The 14,812-nt window shown below is 37.0% G+C and overlaps 2 protein-coding genes across 4 annotated transcripts in view; one reads left to right on the forward strand and one right to left on the reverse strand.

Moving 5' to 3' along the window:
• LOC116840520 (UPF0605 protein GA14893-like) overlaps positions 1-14,812 on the reverse strand; it is a 27,945-nt gene that overhangs the window by 6,580 nt on the left and 6,553 nt on the right. The window contains exon 2 of one of the 2 annotated variants that reach the window (XM_032807349.1): positions 10,819-10,948. Coding sequence is in view for 1 of the 2 variants with exons in the window: in XM_032807341.1 (XP_032663232.1) it covers positions 5,152-5,225 (74 nt within the window). In the remaining variant the exon portion in view is untranslated. Of the gene's footprint in view, positions 1-5,151; positions 5,752-10,818; positions 10,949-14,812 lie in introns of those variants that run through there. The other variant, XM_032807341.1, reaches the window with a different exon arrangement.
• LOC116840546 overlaps positions 11,387-14,812 on the forward strand; it is a 17,947-nt gene continuing 14,521 nt past the window's right edge. The window contains exons 1-2 of one of the 2 annotated variants that reach the window (XM_032807369.1): positions 11,387-12,160; positions 14,587-14,661. In XM_032807369.1, coding sequence (XP_032663260.1) covers positions 12,053-12,160; positions 14,587-14,661 — 183 coding nt within the window. In that variant the 5' untranslated portion in view covers positions 11,387-12,052. The remainder of the gene's footprint in view (positions 12,161-14,586; positions 14,662-14,812) is intronic. The other variant, XM_032807377.1, reaches the window with a different exon arrangement.

A 14,812-nucleotide genomic window follows, 5' to 3' on the forward strand; every position in this document is an offset into this window, starting at 1 on the left:
AGTTTATTGTATGACGTCTATGATCTATTTATTTCGACCACCACTTACCGCTAAAGCCATCTATAGGAAAACGGCGGAACCAAAGTTGTACCTAATTCACCTGTCTTTCATTTAGAATTTACTTCAAGTTCTGATAGAAATTTAGTGCAATATTAGTACAGTTATTGGACGGGATTATGTTAACTTTTATCTGATAACTTAAGGGTAAAACTACTTTGGGTACCATCGTAATCACAAAAGGAATGCTTTCCGATTCACACACGATACGCATGAAGTCAGTTTGTTCCGTGTCAATGCACGCATTGGTAGCGCATTGATACGCCTATATACTTATAGATATAGAGGAGAAGAAATGTAGAGACAATTGATATACGCGTAACATTATGCGATAAATTTCTTAAATTTAGTCCGTAGACAAGGCAGTTAACGTGACATAAAAATTGCGAAATAAAAATAGAAGAGGAATTACACGAAGTGTAACATATCGAGAATAGAACTTGTTAAAAGAAACATTTTCTTTGTAACCGCTATATTGCCAGTAAACACAAAGTATCATCGACGTTACAATGTCAGCTCAATCATATGGTATATTACGTAACTGTTACTTTGTTATATAATAAAGTAACAGTTACGTAATATACCATATGATTGAACTGACATTGTAATGTCGATAATACTTTGTGTTTACTGAGTTATATACAAAACTTTATCAATTCTGTCCCATTTCCTAGTATAGTGACATTTGAAATTTTCGGTCAAGCGCATTATATTATAAATATTCTTACACATCAGAATCGAATTTATTATTCGAGGAATTAGCAATTTCTTTACGTTTCTTATGCGCGATTCGGAATGCATCCAAAATGTAACTCTTTTCTTGCAGTTACTGAGTACGAAAGATGCGCAAAATTTGAACTAAATATTTACTGAACAAAAGTAAAGTAGAAAATGGACAAAAACTATTCAGTAGATCATATAATAATAATCAAGCCTGCTGTATAAAATAGACAAGTTTATTTTAGCAGAACTTCATTTTTGTGCATGCTTTCTAATTGAACCATTGTCATGTTAATGAGAATCATTGCGTAGGAAATCTTTGATATGTAATTTCATGTGTACTTTCATGTTTTTTATTTTTTACATGATATTGTGATTACAATCATTAAATAATATATGTTCTTTTATTCATTCCTGTAATTGTATTATTTCATCAAATTCAAAGTCTGAGCTTTCTCTCTATTATGATTTCATTTGTATCACATTACCATCACAATAGTCTGATATATCCTCTCTCATCATAACGAAATTTTGTATTATTAACATATTCCATTTATCCTTTACTCACTTTTATTTATAATCTTGGTTGCCATTTCTGTTATAGAATTTAATATTGTCAATTACCTTATTTTCCTTCCATTTTCTTGCTTTATGCTTTTCTACATGTTCACTCATTGTTCATATAATTTTAAGTTTTTCTCTTAACAATATAAGTAAATATGTTTTAAATTAATTAATAATAGACTTTGTAATATATCTGCACATTATAAAACTGAATTAATATTATTGATATTATATTTTAGAAAGAATAGTTCAGTTTACATATTGTACAGTAAACTGCTTTACCACTGAATAAAATTCTATCAAGTCTTTGTTCAGTATTTTTACAACTAATGCAAATGCATTAATGATAGACAATAACTGGCCGAATGCCTGCGTATACTGCATATATTTCCATACACACTAGAGTTATATTCTATCTTCTATTTAATTCATTTAATTTATTTATCTGTTTATCTGCAATTATCTGAAATTATTCTACCATTCATTTGGCAATTCTGTCTTATATTTGGTATTCTGTTTTTCATTTGACAATTTCTCGAAGACACAGCATTGACGTTGACTTGGACCGGTTCGATAAATCGCATTTTCGCCTTCGTCTCTGTTAGCAGCTTGTTAGCAACTGTGTTGACGATCACACGACGATTGTGAGCATCGCTTTAATAAAATGTGGGCCCGAGAGACCGGTATATCACGGCCGATCCCTAAATAAGGCAATCGCAGAACCGTAAAAGCGGACTACCGGTGACCCAGTAAATCGGGCCTTCACTTTGTGGCGGTCACGGTGGGATAAGCAACTGCGTGCATCGTCGAAGTCACTCCTACTCGGTGGATTGTCACGTGTCACGGTTGCCGTGAGATCTACATAAATCGTAACTGGGTCGTTGCACCGTCTTGCCACAAGTCCATATCGCAAGATCAGTGTCAAGGAAGCGAGATATCGCATTGGCTGGTATCTAGCCAATCGCTTTGGACTACTGTTGCCTTTCTTGCGGACTTTTGAAGTAAGCCATTTCGTGCGACACGCTCCGGCGACGAGAGGCGACGGGTCGTTTCGGTGTTTACAGCGTGCGCGAGCGAGCGGTGAATCGAAAACTATCAACGCGTGTTGTTGTCAATGAGTCAAGAAGCATCATAGCATTTTTCTTTCGGTCCGTCGGTCTCGATCCACGTCCTTTCCCTTGCACGGATCGATATTTCAGGGGCCAGGGTAAATCACGATAAATAGTCCGCGAGGTGATACGCCACGCCGGCTGGCAGTTAGGGTGGTTTTGTGCGTGATAGACTCGCGTGGACGTGGGGGTGTAAATTGGCACGGTACCAACCGCGGTGCCAGCGGTTTCGTCCCTCGCGCGACTTCGAGGTCAATACTTCGGGGATGCATGTTTCCGGGGGTCACTCGGCGATCTGGTTTGCCAAAATTAATGTGGGTAATCTCGGTAGCGAGACACCTTAATTCTCTTTCTCACTCAATGTTCCCGTTACGATCGGTAAAATACCGCGAATGCATAATGCATCGAGCGAGTATACATTATGCATAAAAGCGGATCCTTTACCATTGTGTTAGAGACGTTCGTTTTATCACAAACAATGATATGTATAGAAATTAGATTAACCTTTTGGGCAACCGACTAGTATCCCATATAAGTCAATATCTTTCTATTGATGCGGTATTTGTTCACTCTTGATTGCCCGAATTAGAATTTTGAAAGCTGTACGGTACTTGAAAAAAATAGGTTCTAATAACTAGATAATGAAATAATGGGATAACAGTTGTCGCACATATCTTATACGATAATCTTGCAGTTGCGAGCTCCTTTGTCGGACACTATACACTTGCGTGCATTATGCAACAACAGGTGAAACTAACGAGACGTTTAGTGTCTATGATAACAGGAGCTGTAAATCCAATTAGATACTGTACTACACGTTAGACTAATAGCAACGATGTAAACCGAAGACTGCGTTATTACATGTAAAAAAATATAAATTGTATTGAAATAAATGTTATTTCTTTCAAGTGTCAAGTAAATGTTGTTTATTTCATAAGTTTATATGTTTGCAAATCTATTATAAGTTTATCATAAGCATTAATGCTTTTCGCTACTCGCCGCGCTCATCTTAATTTATGAAGTCAAAAGCGAAGAAATTAAGCTCAAAATTAAGAAGAAATGTAAGCTCAAAATTTCTACAATGTATGTTGAAATAAAAAGATATATTTAAAAAATGACACTTGTAATTGATTAAGTGTATCTCTAAAATACTCCGAACATTTTCCTTTTGCTCACTCAATAAATAACCTAAAATTAACGTGACAAAATAATAAAAAATAGGTTAAAAAGAAAAGTTGTATGTCATGTTAATTTTATTATTATCTGTTGATCGTTAGAACAAAAGGAAAGTGTTCGGAGTATTTTAAAAGTATGTTTAATCGATTGCAAATATAATTTTTTGGATATATCTTTTTATTTTGACATACTTTGTAGGGATTTTTGGCATGCATTTCCTTGCTTCTGACGTCATCGATCAAAAGTTCCGTGGCAAGTAGCCAGAAGCTTTAATTTTATTCAAAATATATTCTGAATCCTAGTAAGTTTAGCATTCCAGTAAAAAAATATTAAATTAAAAAAAATCGGTTTGTTACTATAAAGAATCGAATAAACTTTTTCTTCGATGAAGTTTTATAATATTCTTGGAACAAGAATATATAAGGAAAAACACTCAATATTTGGCATTTTACCTGTTATATATATTTGATAAGATTCAAACCAAGATACCGAAAACTAGTAAGTGTTGTAACGAGTGTCAGTTACTGGGCGTTTTTCCTTAAATTCTTCTTCTATATACATGATAATGTAACTTCATCAAATTTTGTAATAAGTATGTATATTTCAAAACTATCAAAAAAATATTTTTGTTGAAACTAACCATTGCTTAAGAGAGTGAAAGTTAATTGACTTAAGTAAATCACTTTTTTAACTCTAAAATTATATTTTTCTTTGTGTACACACATAACTTACATATTGCATTCAAATAAATATTGCATTTTACACTGCTTACACTGAGAAAAAAAATATCTAAGAAGTAGTAAATATTTATTCGGTGGATACTATAATAACGTTTTTACTATAATATATATACTACTATATATATATATATTTATACTACAATAATTTATACTATAATACTATAATAATTTATACTATACTATAATTTATACTATATAAATATTTTTCACAAGTAAGAAAATATATATTTCCTTAAAATTTTAAGGAAACCTTAGATTTTTATAATAGCAATTATTTATTCCATTTAAATAAAATAATTTAACTTTATAAATATGTTATATATTAATATACTTATCATATAAATAAATAAATATATATATTATTTTTAAGGTATTTTTCCTATGTTAGTATACTATACACAGATTCGAACCAACTTTTCTTCAATAAAATTTTATAATATTCTTGTAAAGAGAATGTATCTTTCTTTTTAATATGTAATAATGAACTTTCCTAAAACTTGTGATAATTATATTTTAAGACTACTATCAAGAAAATATTATTTGCTAAAAATAACTGTTACTTAAAACAAGAAAAATAAACTGAATAATTGTTTTTCTCAGCAGCAGAATGATATTTTTTTGCGTGTAATATGTTGTTCCCTCATCAGTTTTTGAAGCTTTACATTTTGCTGAATCAGACAGGCTGATCATGGGAAATAGATAGATACATTTCTGGACACTGATTATGTCGATAAATTATGCACAAAACCAATTTTACGAGATCGAACAAATTCATATGTACTTACCCGGGTAAATGGGCGCCATAACTTTGCCTGAAGAATTGCTTCTTTTGCTCTTCGTACGCTGGATCGAACACCATTTTTCTCGTTAGCCTTTATCTAATCGTCGAGTTACACTGTGAGGGCATTTGTTAAAGTCCCAGACGCTCATTTCATGGTTTCCTCTTCTTCCTTCTTCTTTTTTTTTCATTAATTAAATATACATCTTACTGAATCACTCTCTTCGGCGACGTCTTTTTCATCTGTCACACTTCGCGAAAATCAGTTCTTCATTCGCTCGATCGTCGCAATCGTCCGTTTACCATCGATCAGTATCGATCCCGCTCGAGCAGAGCGTTCGGTTATATTTATATCGCGGCTGCGTCTGCATGATCTCCGCAGGAACGATCACCGATCCACAATTCAATTTGGACTATCGAATTGAGCTCGTTCCGTCTCGCAGCTCGCGTCGCGACCGCGCCGAAGATGATCACTGACTCGAGGCGATTGGCCGGCTGCCGCTCGAGCCATGAAGCCTCGAAGGTTCGATCGACGACCGTCGGGATCCAGCGATCGGTTGCGGCCGACGATCGCGCGAGCTGTCGCGCGCGGCCGACGACGCGCCAGTGAAACAGAACGGCGCACAGCCGCGGCCTAGGAGATACAATACAGAGTGTGCCCTACTAAAGACCACCCCTCTCCATCTAGCGTCGGGCTCTCGCGCCTCCCTTCAGCAAGGGATGTTCGACGCTCAGCGAGGCACGCGCTAGCACATCCCTACGCGCACGTGAACCGCTCAATCGCGCGGAACACTTCGGCTTCGGCACCCACAGTCGGATGCCATCCTTAAACGACGTTACCGGTCGTTAGCCCCTTTCTTTATGGTCACCCCTGTGAGTAGTCATCGCGCTGGTCCGCGACTTAATATAGCGCCCTTGGCTTTCGAGTTGTCGCCTGTCCCGGTTTATACAGCGATAATTCAGAGTTTTTCCCGAGCCTCGATGCGCCGCGAGGAAATGAGAGAAGTTGGTAAATTCCCGGCCGGGAATCCCCTTTGGTGGTTGTCTTCCAACGTCGTCTCCGTGCGGCAATTCTTCACGCCAGCGAAGAGCTGTGTTTGTGCCCGATCCTGTGCTCATTTCCTTAGCACGCACTCGATGTAGCGATTTACAGCGGTTATGCGCGAATACTTTCTCCAAACACTCAACGTAGCGAAAAAATCGGAGACGCTTGGAGAATATAGGACAGTATAGAACATGATAAGAAATAAAGCTTTTTAAATAAGATAATGTGAAAACTAAAGATAATGCGAAAACGGAATCCTATAAGGAGGGAATAATGTGAGAAGGAAGTAATATGAAATTATCAAGAGAAAGAGAGTTAAGACACCGATTTTTAGTGTCGTTTTGATTATTATGTGCGCTTAAATTTTTACAATGTATTTTTTAATGTACTTCTATTTAAAATAAAGTATTATATCTCGGTGTATTAATACTTTACAATTAACTCATTAATAAAATCACAAACAAGAAATCACTTAGTGAGAATGCAAAAATCATAGAATTTCGTACAGAATTTTCTTGCACATGTTCTTTGTCTTTCCTTATGTCTTGGCGTTATTAGCAAAATTAGCCGCGATTGTCGTTCGGGTTCGTCGATGGAAAACGCGCACTTCCTCGTTTCTTCCGCGTTGTATCGGTAACTACGGGACACTTAAGTAGTAAGCGACGGTCTCCTGAGTAACTCTGCCCCCTTGTGAAAAATCAATATGGGGGGAGGGGGGTTGAATGCACCGTTCCTCCCTCACGAAAGCTGTCTCGACGAGTATATATCTATCCTGAGGCAGACTCGTTCAATTTTTATGATTGTCGGCGATATTGTCAGGCAATATCGATATCGCGAACTACGTTGAACAATAAATTTCAGGAGGTTGTAAAATGAGTTTCTTAGAAACTCATTGAAATTTGCTTTACATATAAATTAAAATATTATCCAACTACTCGTGTAAGTAGAAAAAGATTGACCATTCGAGAGATGAGATATTTGAAACTGAAGTTGACTTTTTATATATGTATGTGTTCTTTGTGAGATTTATTATTTTAAAATTTTATTTTTAATTTCTTGTAAACACACACTCTCTCTTTCCATCTAAAATTAAGATTTTAATAAAAAACTACTATGATATCAAAAATTAATATATCGATATTAGATACAAATTTCAAAATTACTGATTGTCTTGATTGGAAAATACATCTATAGAAAATTTATAGTACTACTATTTATAGTACACTCGAGAAAAATGTTTATACATGTTCACATATTTAAACATTTCTATACATCTTTCTATATCTGTACATTTCTATTAGATCAATTAATACATAAATATAAAGTATTAATAAGAAAAATAAAAAAATAATATTTCTCGTATTTATAATATTGTGTATATATATCCACATTAATTTAGTCTTAAATTAATATTTATTACTTAATGATATAATGTATACAAACGTCATCAATAAATAATAAGTCTACGAGTGACCCAATTGATGCGCTATTAAAAATATGACATTGAGCCTTACAAACTTCTTAAAAGAACAAATACTCTAGCTAACTTATTTACTAAAGCAATACAGATAAAAATTTTATTATCATCATAAGAGTCATCGCACAATAACCTCGTAATAATTCATGTCAAGATTAAATTGACCTCCTGGCTACTATTTCTTGATTATCAGATAACAGAATCGATAAAACTCTTGTTAATTAACTACTTCGTTAATTTTTAATAAAAATAAATCTCTATATACAATGTTGGTTTGCTGAACTATATTAAAAACGCAAAAAGAGATATACATGATTTTTTATCAATTTATCATTTACAACTTCTAACACATTATTTCAATAATATTTTTTAGAATATATAACAAGGTTTATACGATGTAGTTTACACAAGATATGAAAAAGATTAAATTGCTTTTATTTTGTTATAAGTATTTATCATGAGTAGATCGATATTAATTAATAGTCGAAATTGATATATTTAGCTTAATTTTATTATCATTAAAGCAATTCGTATTACATGTCGGTAAATAATCGACATACAATAAGTAATAGACGATCGATAAAGAATTACTTTGTATAATATAATCAATGGTTGATAAATAATCGACGCCCAGTGAATAATCGTCACATAATCAATGTGCCCTACTATCTTTCCAACGATCTCGATTATCATCTGTCGATAACTGTCCCGTACAACACGTACAACTTTATATGCGTAGAAATCTGCATTCTTATCCCTTATTTATCAATAAACACGTTTACGTACGGAATATATCTTTCAGTTATATCTGTGCTGCGTTACGTGATAAATTAAGGGGATGCTGAAGCTGAAAACTTTACCGACAGGATACTAACATTTTTTTTATAAAGTTTACGTCGCATTGGTTGTACAGAATTGCAAATGCTTTTACGCAATGAAGGTATGTAAAATAAATAGGAACATTGCTCAATATGCAACAAAAATGAAAAAAAAAAATGTAATGTAAAGTCTCGAACTTTAGTTAGATATCTCAAAGTCAGTTAGAATAATATTTGTGATACATATTGAACAGAAAAATTTTGAAGAACATTATTGTACCTTCGCATTTGAATTTAGAAGCTTAAGAATATCTGAAATATTAATAGAAAGATTTCTACATATGTATGGTCAGGTTTTCCGTTGGATATGGTAAAACAAAGCAACACACATTTACGTAAGTTCTGTATATACAAGAAATACGAAAAGGATAGCGTGATTATGTTGGTGATTATCTCCGCGTTATCATTTATTGTTATCGCGCATTATTTTTCGCTCGTCATCGGCTTCAGTATTCCCTTAAATTCCAAAGCAATGTAGCACTTCTTTCGTTGCGTTGTTCTTGTTTCTTTTCTGCTATATCGATGCGATGCGATGTAATCTCCGAATGTACGTTTGTTTCAAGGCACGTAAGTTATTTATTACGCGACGGCTGTTCGAATAACGTTACGAACATTGCTCGTGCATGTTTTCATAGTGCGCATCGCGACCTGTACACAGCCACAGCGCGCGAGGTAGTGTACACGTGAAATATTGATTTCCAATTCATATCTGTTATACACATACTATTGCAAGACTGTATTTCTATAAGTTTAGACGAGCTTGAGCAGTCGTAAAAGCGCCCGCGAGAGAACGTGAAAATATATGTACATATATCCGTGTTTCCGAATGTGTGTGTCACGTGTTCGTTGCGATTTTAATCTTCTTTTCAACCGCGAGATAACAACGTTAACCGCAAAACTCCGAGTCGACACTTTCACAATCTCTCGTAGTTATTTTCTTATGCGTGGCATAGATTTTTCGTCAGAATACTTTTCGAATCGACGGTTAATCGTGAAATAACAGTGAATGAATAAGTCTAGATTAACAGTGTTGATTATACGTATTTAACTTATCGTGAGAACAATCTTAGAGGAATTTATTGATCGTTAGCGGGAAGTTTGTGGCCGCTGAAATGAGTATTTGTAAGCTTAATTAATCTAGTCAATGCACTCGTCAAAAGTTCCATTTAATAAGCCGGAGAGTTCCGTCGGCAGGCTAGGAAGATGTCGTTAATTAACGCATCGTTATAATATCATTGTTAATACTGCTAACACGTCTTCATTCCCGTTGAGTTTATATTTCCATTGATGAGTGTGTCAGCATTCGAATGAATAGTTTGTACGTTATAATTAATCGGTGATTACCTGTTAATTTGATTTTCTCTCTCTGATTACTTACACTATCTAACTATTAGTTCATCGAAAGAACGTTACTGTAATATATATATATATATATATATATATATATATATATATATATATATATATATATATATTGCAAAAAAGTCTTACAGAGAGATGCAAAACGCGTTATTGGAGAGGGTGGAAGTTACTTTTATTATATAAATTAACGCGTTTACGTGGTAATATCGGTCCCAATGGGTCACGAATGTTTCGAGAACGTTATTGCAGCATTTGCAGTAATAATAAAACCCTCCTCACCGATCTTCCAAGTCGACCTTGAGCAGAACCACGCATTTTCGCGCTGCACGTACGAAGGGTCGAGGACGGATCAATGAGGATTGATAGTGACGCCCCTTGGCGAGGGTCCGGCTGGCTTCCTATCACTCTTATTTGTTCCGATAAATTGTAGTTAGATATGTTATCACTATGTTGCACGCGAAATTTGTAATATCACGCCGAGAGTGTACTCATTGTGAACCTTGTGCTCAGGTAAAGGTAGAAAAAATACAATAAAACTACACTTAGTTTACTTTGATTCTTTTTTTCTTGCTTTATCTTGCACGGTTATTTTCAATTCCCTGTGATATTTTAAAGTTTGGATTTAGGATACCTACGCGCTCAGATTCCACGCGTAGATTCACTGTTTACATGTGAAATGCTTGTTCGAGGTCCAATCTCGAACTTGAAGCACAAACTATTGCATATATGTGCTTCTTTATGCAAACACACAAACATGCGTCGCTTGAACCAAATTCTTATCTTGTGTATTCGCTCACCTTGCGTCTTATCGGCACTATATCGCTATATCACTTTCATATGGTGGCATATCGAAGTCAAGTACCCGTATTACATTCCGCGTTCATATCAAAAGTATTGCGTGCCACAACTCACGTTTTCACTGCGAGCGTGCGACTTCCTTCCCGAGCGCTTCCAACCAGTTGAACTTGTCCAGCTTTTGATATCGTTGGCGCGCTCGCCGCATTGCTTTTTCGTTTCCACTTGTCCTTTTGGAAAACGAACTCTAAAACATTGATAAGTCGCGGATTAGTGTCAAGCGAGTCTTGAAAGCAGGGAATCCTTATTCGCGAACAGCTGATGTGCGCCGATCGCGACGTTGGTAATTATGACTTTCTCGGGCACGCACACACACGGCGGTCCCGCAGGATTCTCAGGACATTTAATGAATCCACCTTCACCTTCCGTTCTTCAGGCCGTCTACGCGAGACGATAATACGCGATATCCTGCGTAGGAGGCGGCGGCGGCGGCGCTCTCGCCGCCAAAAATTCAATCCGGCACGTCACGCCGCTCTGTGTATCAACATTGAAAAATCAATGGTAACCTGTGACGTAGGTGTCCCGCCTCAACGGCGACCAATAGGCGAGCGCGCTCGCTTGTCCCGCGACCCCCACTATCCCGTTCGCGAAACCATCGCCTACTCACACGACCGCCGGCGTGCTCATTCCGTAGCGGACTGCCGCAACGAGCGCACGTGTGTCCCCGGGCGGATATTGTCGAATAAAAGGCGATACTAGCCGTAGCTAAAGAAAGACGTACAGTCGGAAGTAACGCAGAAGTAACGCAAGGCGGGCGCATCGCACGCACTCACGCACGCACGCACACACCTGTGAGAGCGCGACGTGTATGCAGTTTTCCAGTCGGCGTTAGCATCCCGCTCGATATCGTACGCATCCAGAACCTGGAACCTGGTCGGTGACGAGTCACGGGCGACACGTAGCAGCGTCGAAGGGACCAGCGATACATCGATCTACGACGTCAACACTACGTCATTGGTCACGTTCGCAGTTGGCGCGCACGAGCCGATATCGATCGTGATTTCGAACGATTCCCGCGAGATCGCCGGTAGAGTCCCGTTTCACGTGGGGACCCATCGTCGTCTGGGGAAGTGCCGAAACACCTGAGGAGAGTCACCGAGGAGGATCGTCTTCTCTTCTCGGCACTGCGAGCTGTACCGCGCCGGTTGAACTTTCTAGAACCAGCGGGAAAGAGGGAGAGAGGAAAAACTCGCAAGGCGTGCGAGAAGCTCGAGGCGGAACAGTAAGCGCGAAGAACCGACGAGAGGTAGGTGGGACAGAGCGAAAGAGTGTACACACACCGGCGTACGAGATGGCGTTTATGATGCCCGTGGTGAAAAACGAATGGGACATTTACAAGACGAATCGCAGCCGGCGCTCGTCCGAGTGCTCGAATCCGCAGGCCTGTCGCAGCAGGAAGGTGAGTCCCCCCTCCCCTGTTCGAAGCAATGTTTATTATGTCGCGGGGCAGTGTTTTTTAATTGCTTTCGCGTGGCGAGCGTGTGCGCGGTAAAAATTCGGCGAAATCGATAGAGAGAAAAAGAGATGTCAGTTTTAGACAGCTGTACCGTGTAAAACGTGAAAATTTATAATGAAACTTGCGTCATATACACAGTGAAGTATTATCTAGCTGCTTGTACAATTAGAAAAAAATTGACCATTTGAGAGCTGAGATATTTGCAACTAAAGTTGATACTTTTTATACGTGTTGCTTGAGGCTAGCGCGCTATTTTCAATTTCTATTTTTAATCTCTTCTAAACGCGCGCGAAAAATTTAGATGAAAATGGGAGATTTTGATGAAAAACTACTATGATATTAAAGACTAATATACAGATATTGTACATAAATTTCAGAATTATTAACTTCTTGTTTTCAAAATACAGTAGTATAAAGTTCATAATTTATAATAATACTCAAAATATATATACACGTATTTAATTAACGTCGGAATCAGACAAAGCAGAATCCATGCGGTTCAAATCCGGAAACCAAATCTAGTACGTATTTAATTACTTATATATCTCTATTATATTTGCGTATTTCTATTAGATAAACTGATACATGAATAAAGTATTAGAAAAATCAGAAAAATAATAGGTTTTTCATATTTATAATATTGTGTATACATACGGTATCCACTGTATCTTTATCAGTCACAATGATTGAATAGGAAAAAATACCAAATGCATTTAATTAGTTTTTGAATATCAATAAAATGCAACAATAAAAATTCTGAAGTCGTTTTTCTTTCGTAAAAGAAATCGAGATCACCTTCACTTTTTAAAATGAAACCATATTTTTATTCGTAGTGTTGTAAAGAGAATCAAAATAAATTCAATAGTAACTCATAATATTACCTTTATTTCACAGCAAAAGACTACAGTAAAATAATAATGAAGAGAATCTCAACAACATGCAGTTTCAATACAAACATGCAGAAATATAAATCGAATTATCGTAATTCATCGTTGACATATAAAACTCTATTCCAAATGGCGCAATTTTGCGTTGCAAATGGATTATATTTTGAACATGTCCTGAGCACTTAACATTATTTATTACGTTGTATTACAAATATCACCAAATCTTCTGTCTGTGTTTATGCTGTTAAATGTTAATGAAAATAACATTATACATTTCTACTATGTATTTCTTTTGATCCTTTTTACAATACTACGAATAAAAAAGATATGGTTCTATTTAAAAAAGTGAAAATAACCTTGAGATTTTTACGAAAAAGAACGTTGTCGAAATTGTTATTATTGCGTTTTATTGCTGGTTAAAAATGGATTAATTGTATCTTTTGTCTGATCATTGTAGATAGTAAAGAAATAGTGGATACCATTACATGAACATTCTGTACATATTTATCTCAATTTCGCTTCAAATTAACAATGTTGCTTAAGTAGTGAAACAAATATATAGAAACGTAATTTTATATGATAAATAGTATATTTATGAATGGTTTCTTTGATACGTCACTGAAAACAACGGCTCCTAACGATACAACTACCTTAAAAGCGCATGTGTATATGTTTATATACAAATCCAAATACAAACCAACACAATACAAATACTGTGTATCGCGTAATAGAAATTTTGGTTTATGCATTCGTTTGGAACAAAAAGGTGTGTTCTGAATTGTAGATACGCCCCTGATGTTGTTTTCGCCGGAAATGGAAACGCATGCAAAGAATGTTTCGGATATTTCGGTGGGTTAATTGAAAAACGCTGCTCCCCCCAAGATAGAGCGCGCGAGTATTTCGCGACGCGACGTAAGATTTTAGACTTGTAAATTAAGATGAGAGATATGCGCGTTTAAATGAAGTAGGAATAAGTTAATATAAAAGAGTACACGTTGAATTGACGTATCCCATTGTATCGTGATCTGTCCACCACGTGTACAGTGGTGCGGGAACGTGGGACGAGCGCGATAAGCGGCCGGAAGCCGAGAGAGAATCTCGTGGAAACTCGGAGGTTCCGGTTTGAGCGGGACACCCTGTGTGTAAGATCGAAACACAAGGAATCAGCGACTTTTAACAATGCTGGCGCCCGCCGTTCTTCATGCGTCATTCGCATTGTAACCGTTCAAATGTATGTCAGCATGAAAAATGAAGTCCTCTGTGCGCATAATCTGCACGCCCGAGGAGGATCGTTATGTTCACGCTCCGCTGAGCGTCTTTCGTGTACGTCGTTTCGAGATTACGGGTCATGACGGAGTCGCAACGGAAGTATTGCGCGGATGTGGCCCGCCGATGTCGATCGTGCCGTAGTCACGACGAAGACGCAGTAAAAGAACGCAGGGGAGAATTGCCGCCGCACTGCATGCGCAATTTTTGTCGCAGGTCCGACGAACTAGCAGACAGAACCGTCACGCGAAATGCGGCGCGCCTGATCGCCCTGCCATCTCGATCCTCATGGTAATCGGCTAGCCTAGCTTCGCGCGATTTTAGACCTGTTTTTTATCGCTGAACTGGTGTACACTTACGGGGCTTAAAAAGATATACAGCTGATACTTGATGGGACAGAGAGAGAGAGAGAGAGAGAGAGAGAGAGAGAGAGAGAGAGAGA

This window comes from Odontomachus brunneus, unplaced genomic scaffold, assembly GCF_010583005.1.
Source record: "Odontomachus brunneus isolate Ranch 3 - 2012 unplaced genomic scaffold, Obru_v1 Obru_scaffold_001, whole genome shotgun sequence".
Classification (NCBI taxonomy): Eukaryota; Metazoa; Arthropoda; class Insecta; order Hymenoptera; family Formicidae; genus Odontomachus; species Odontomachus brunneus.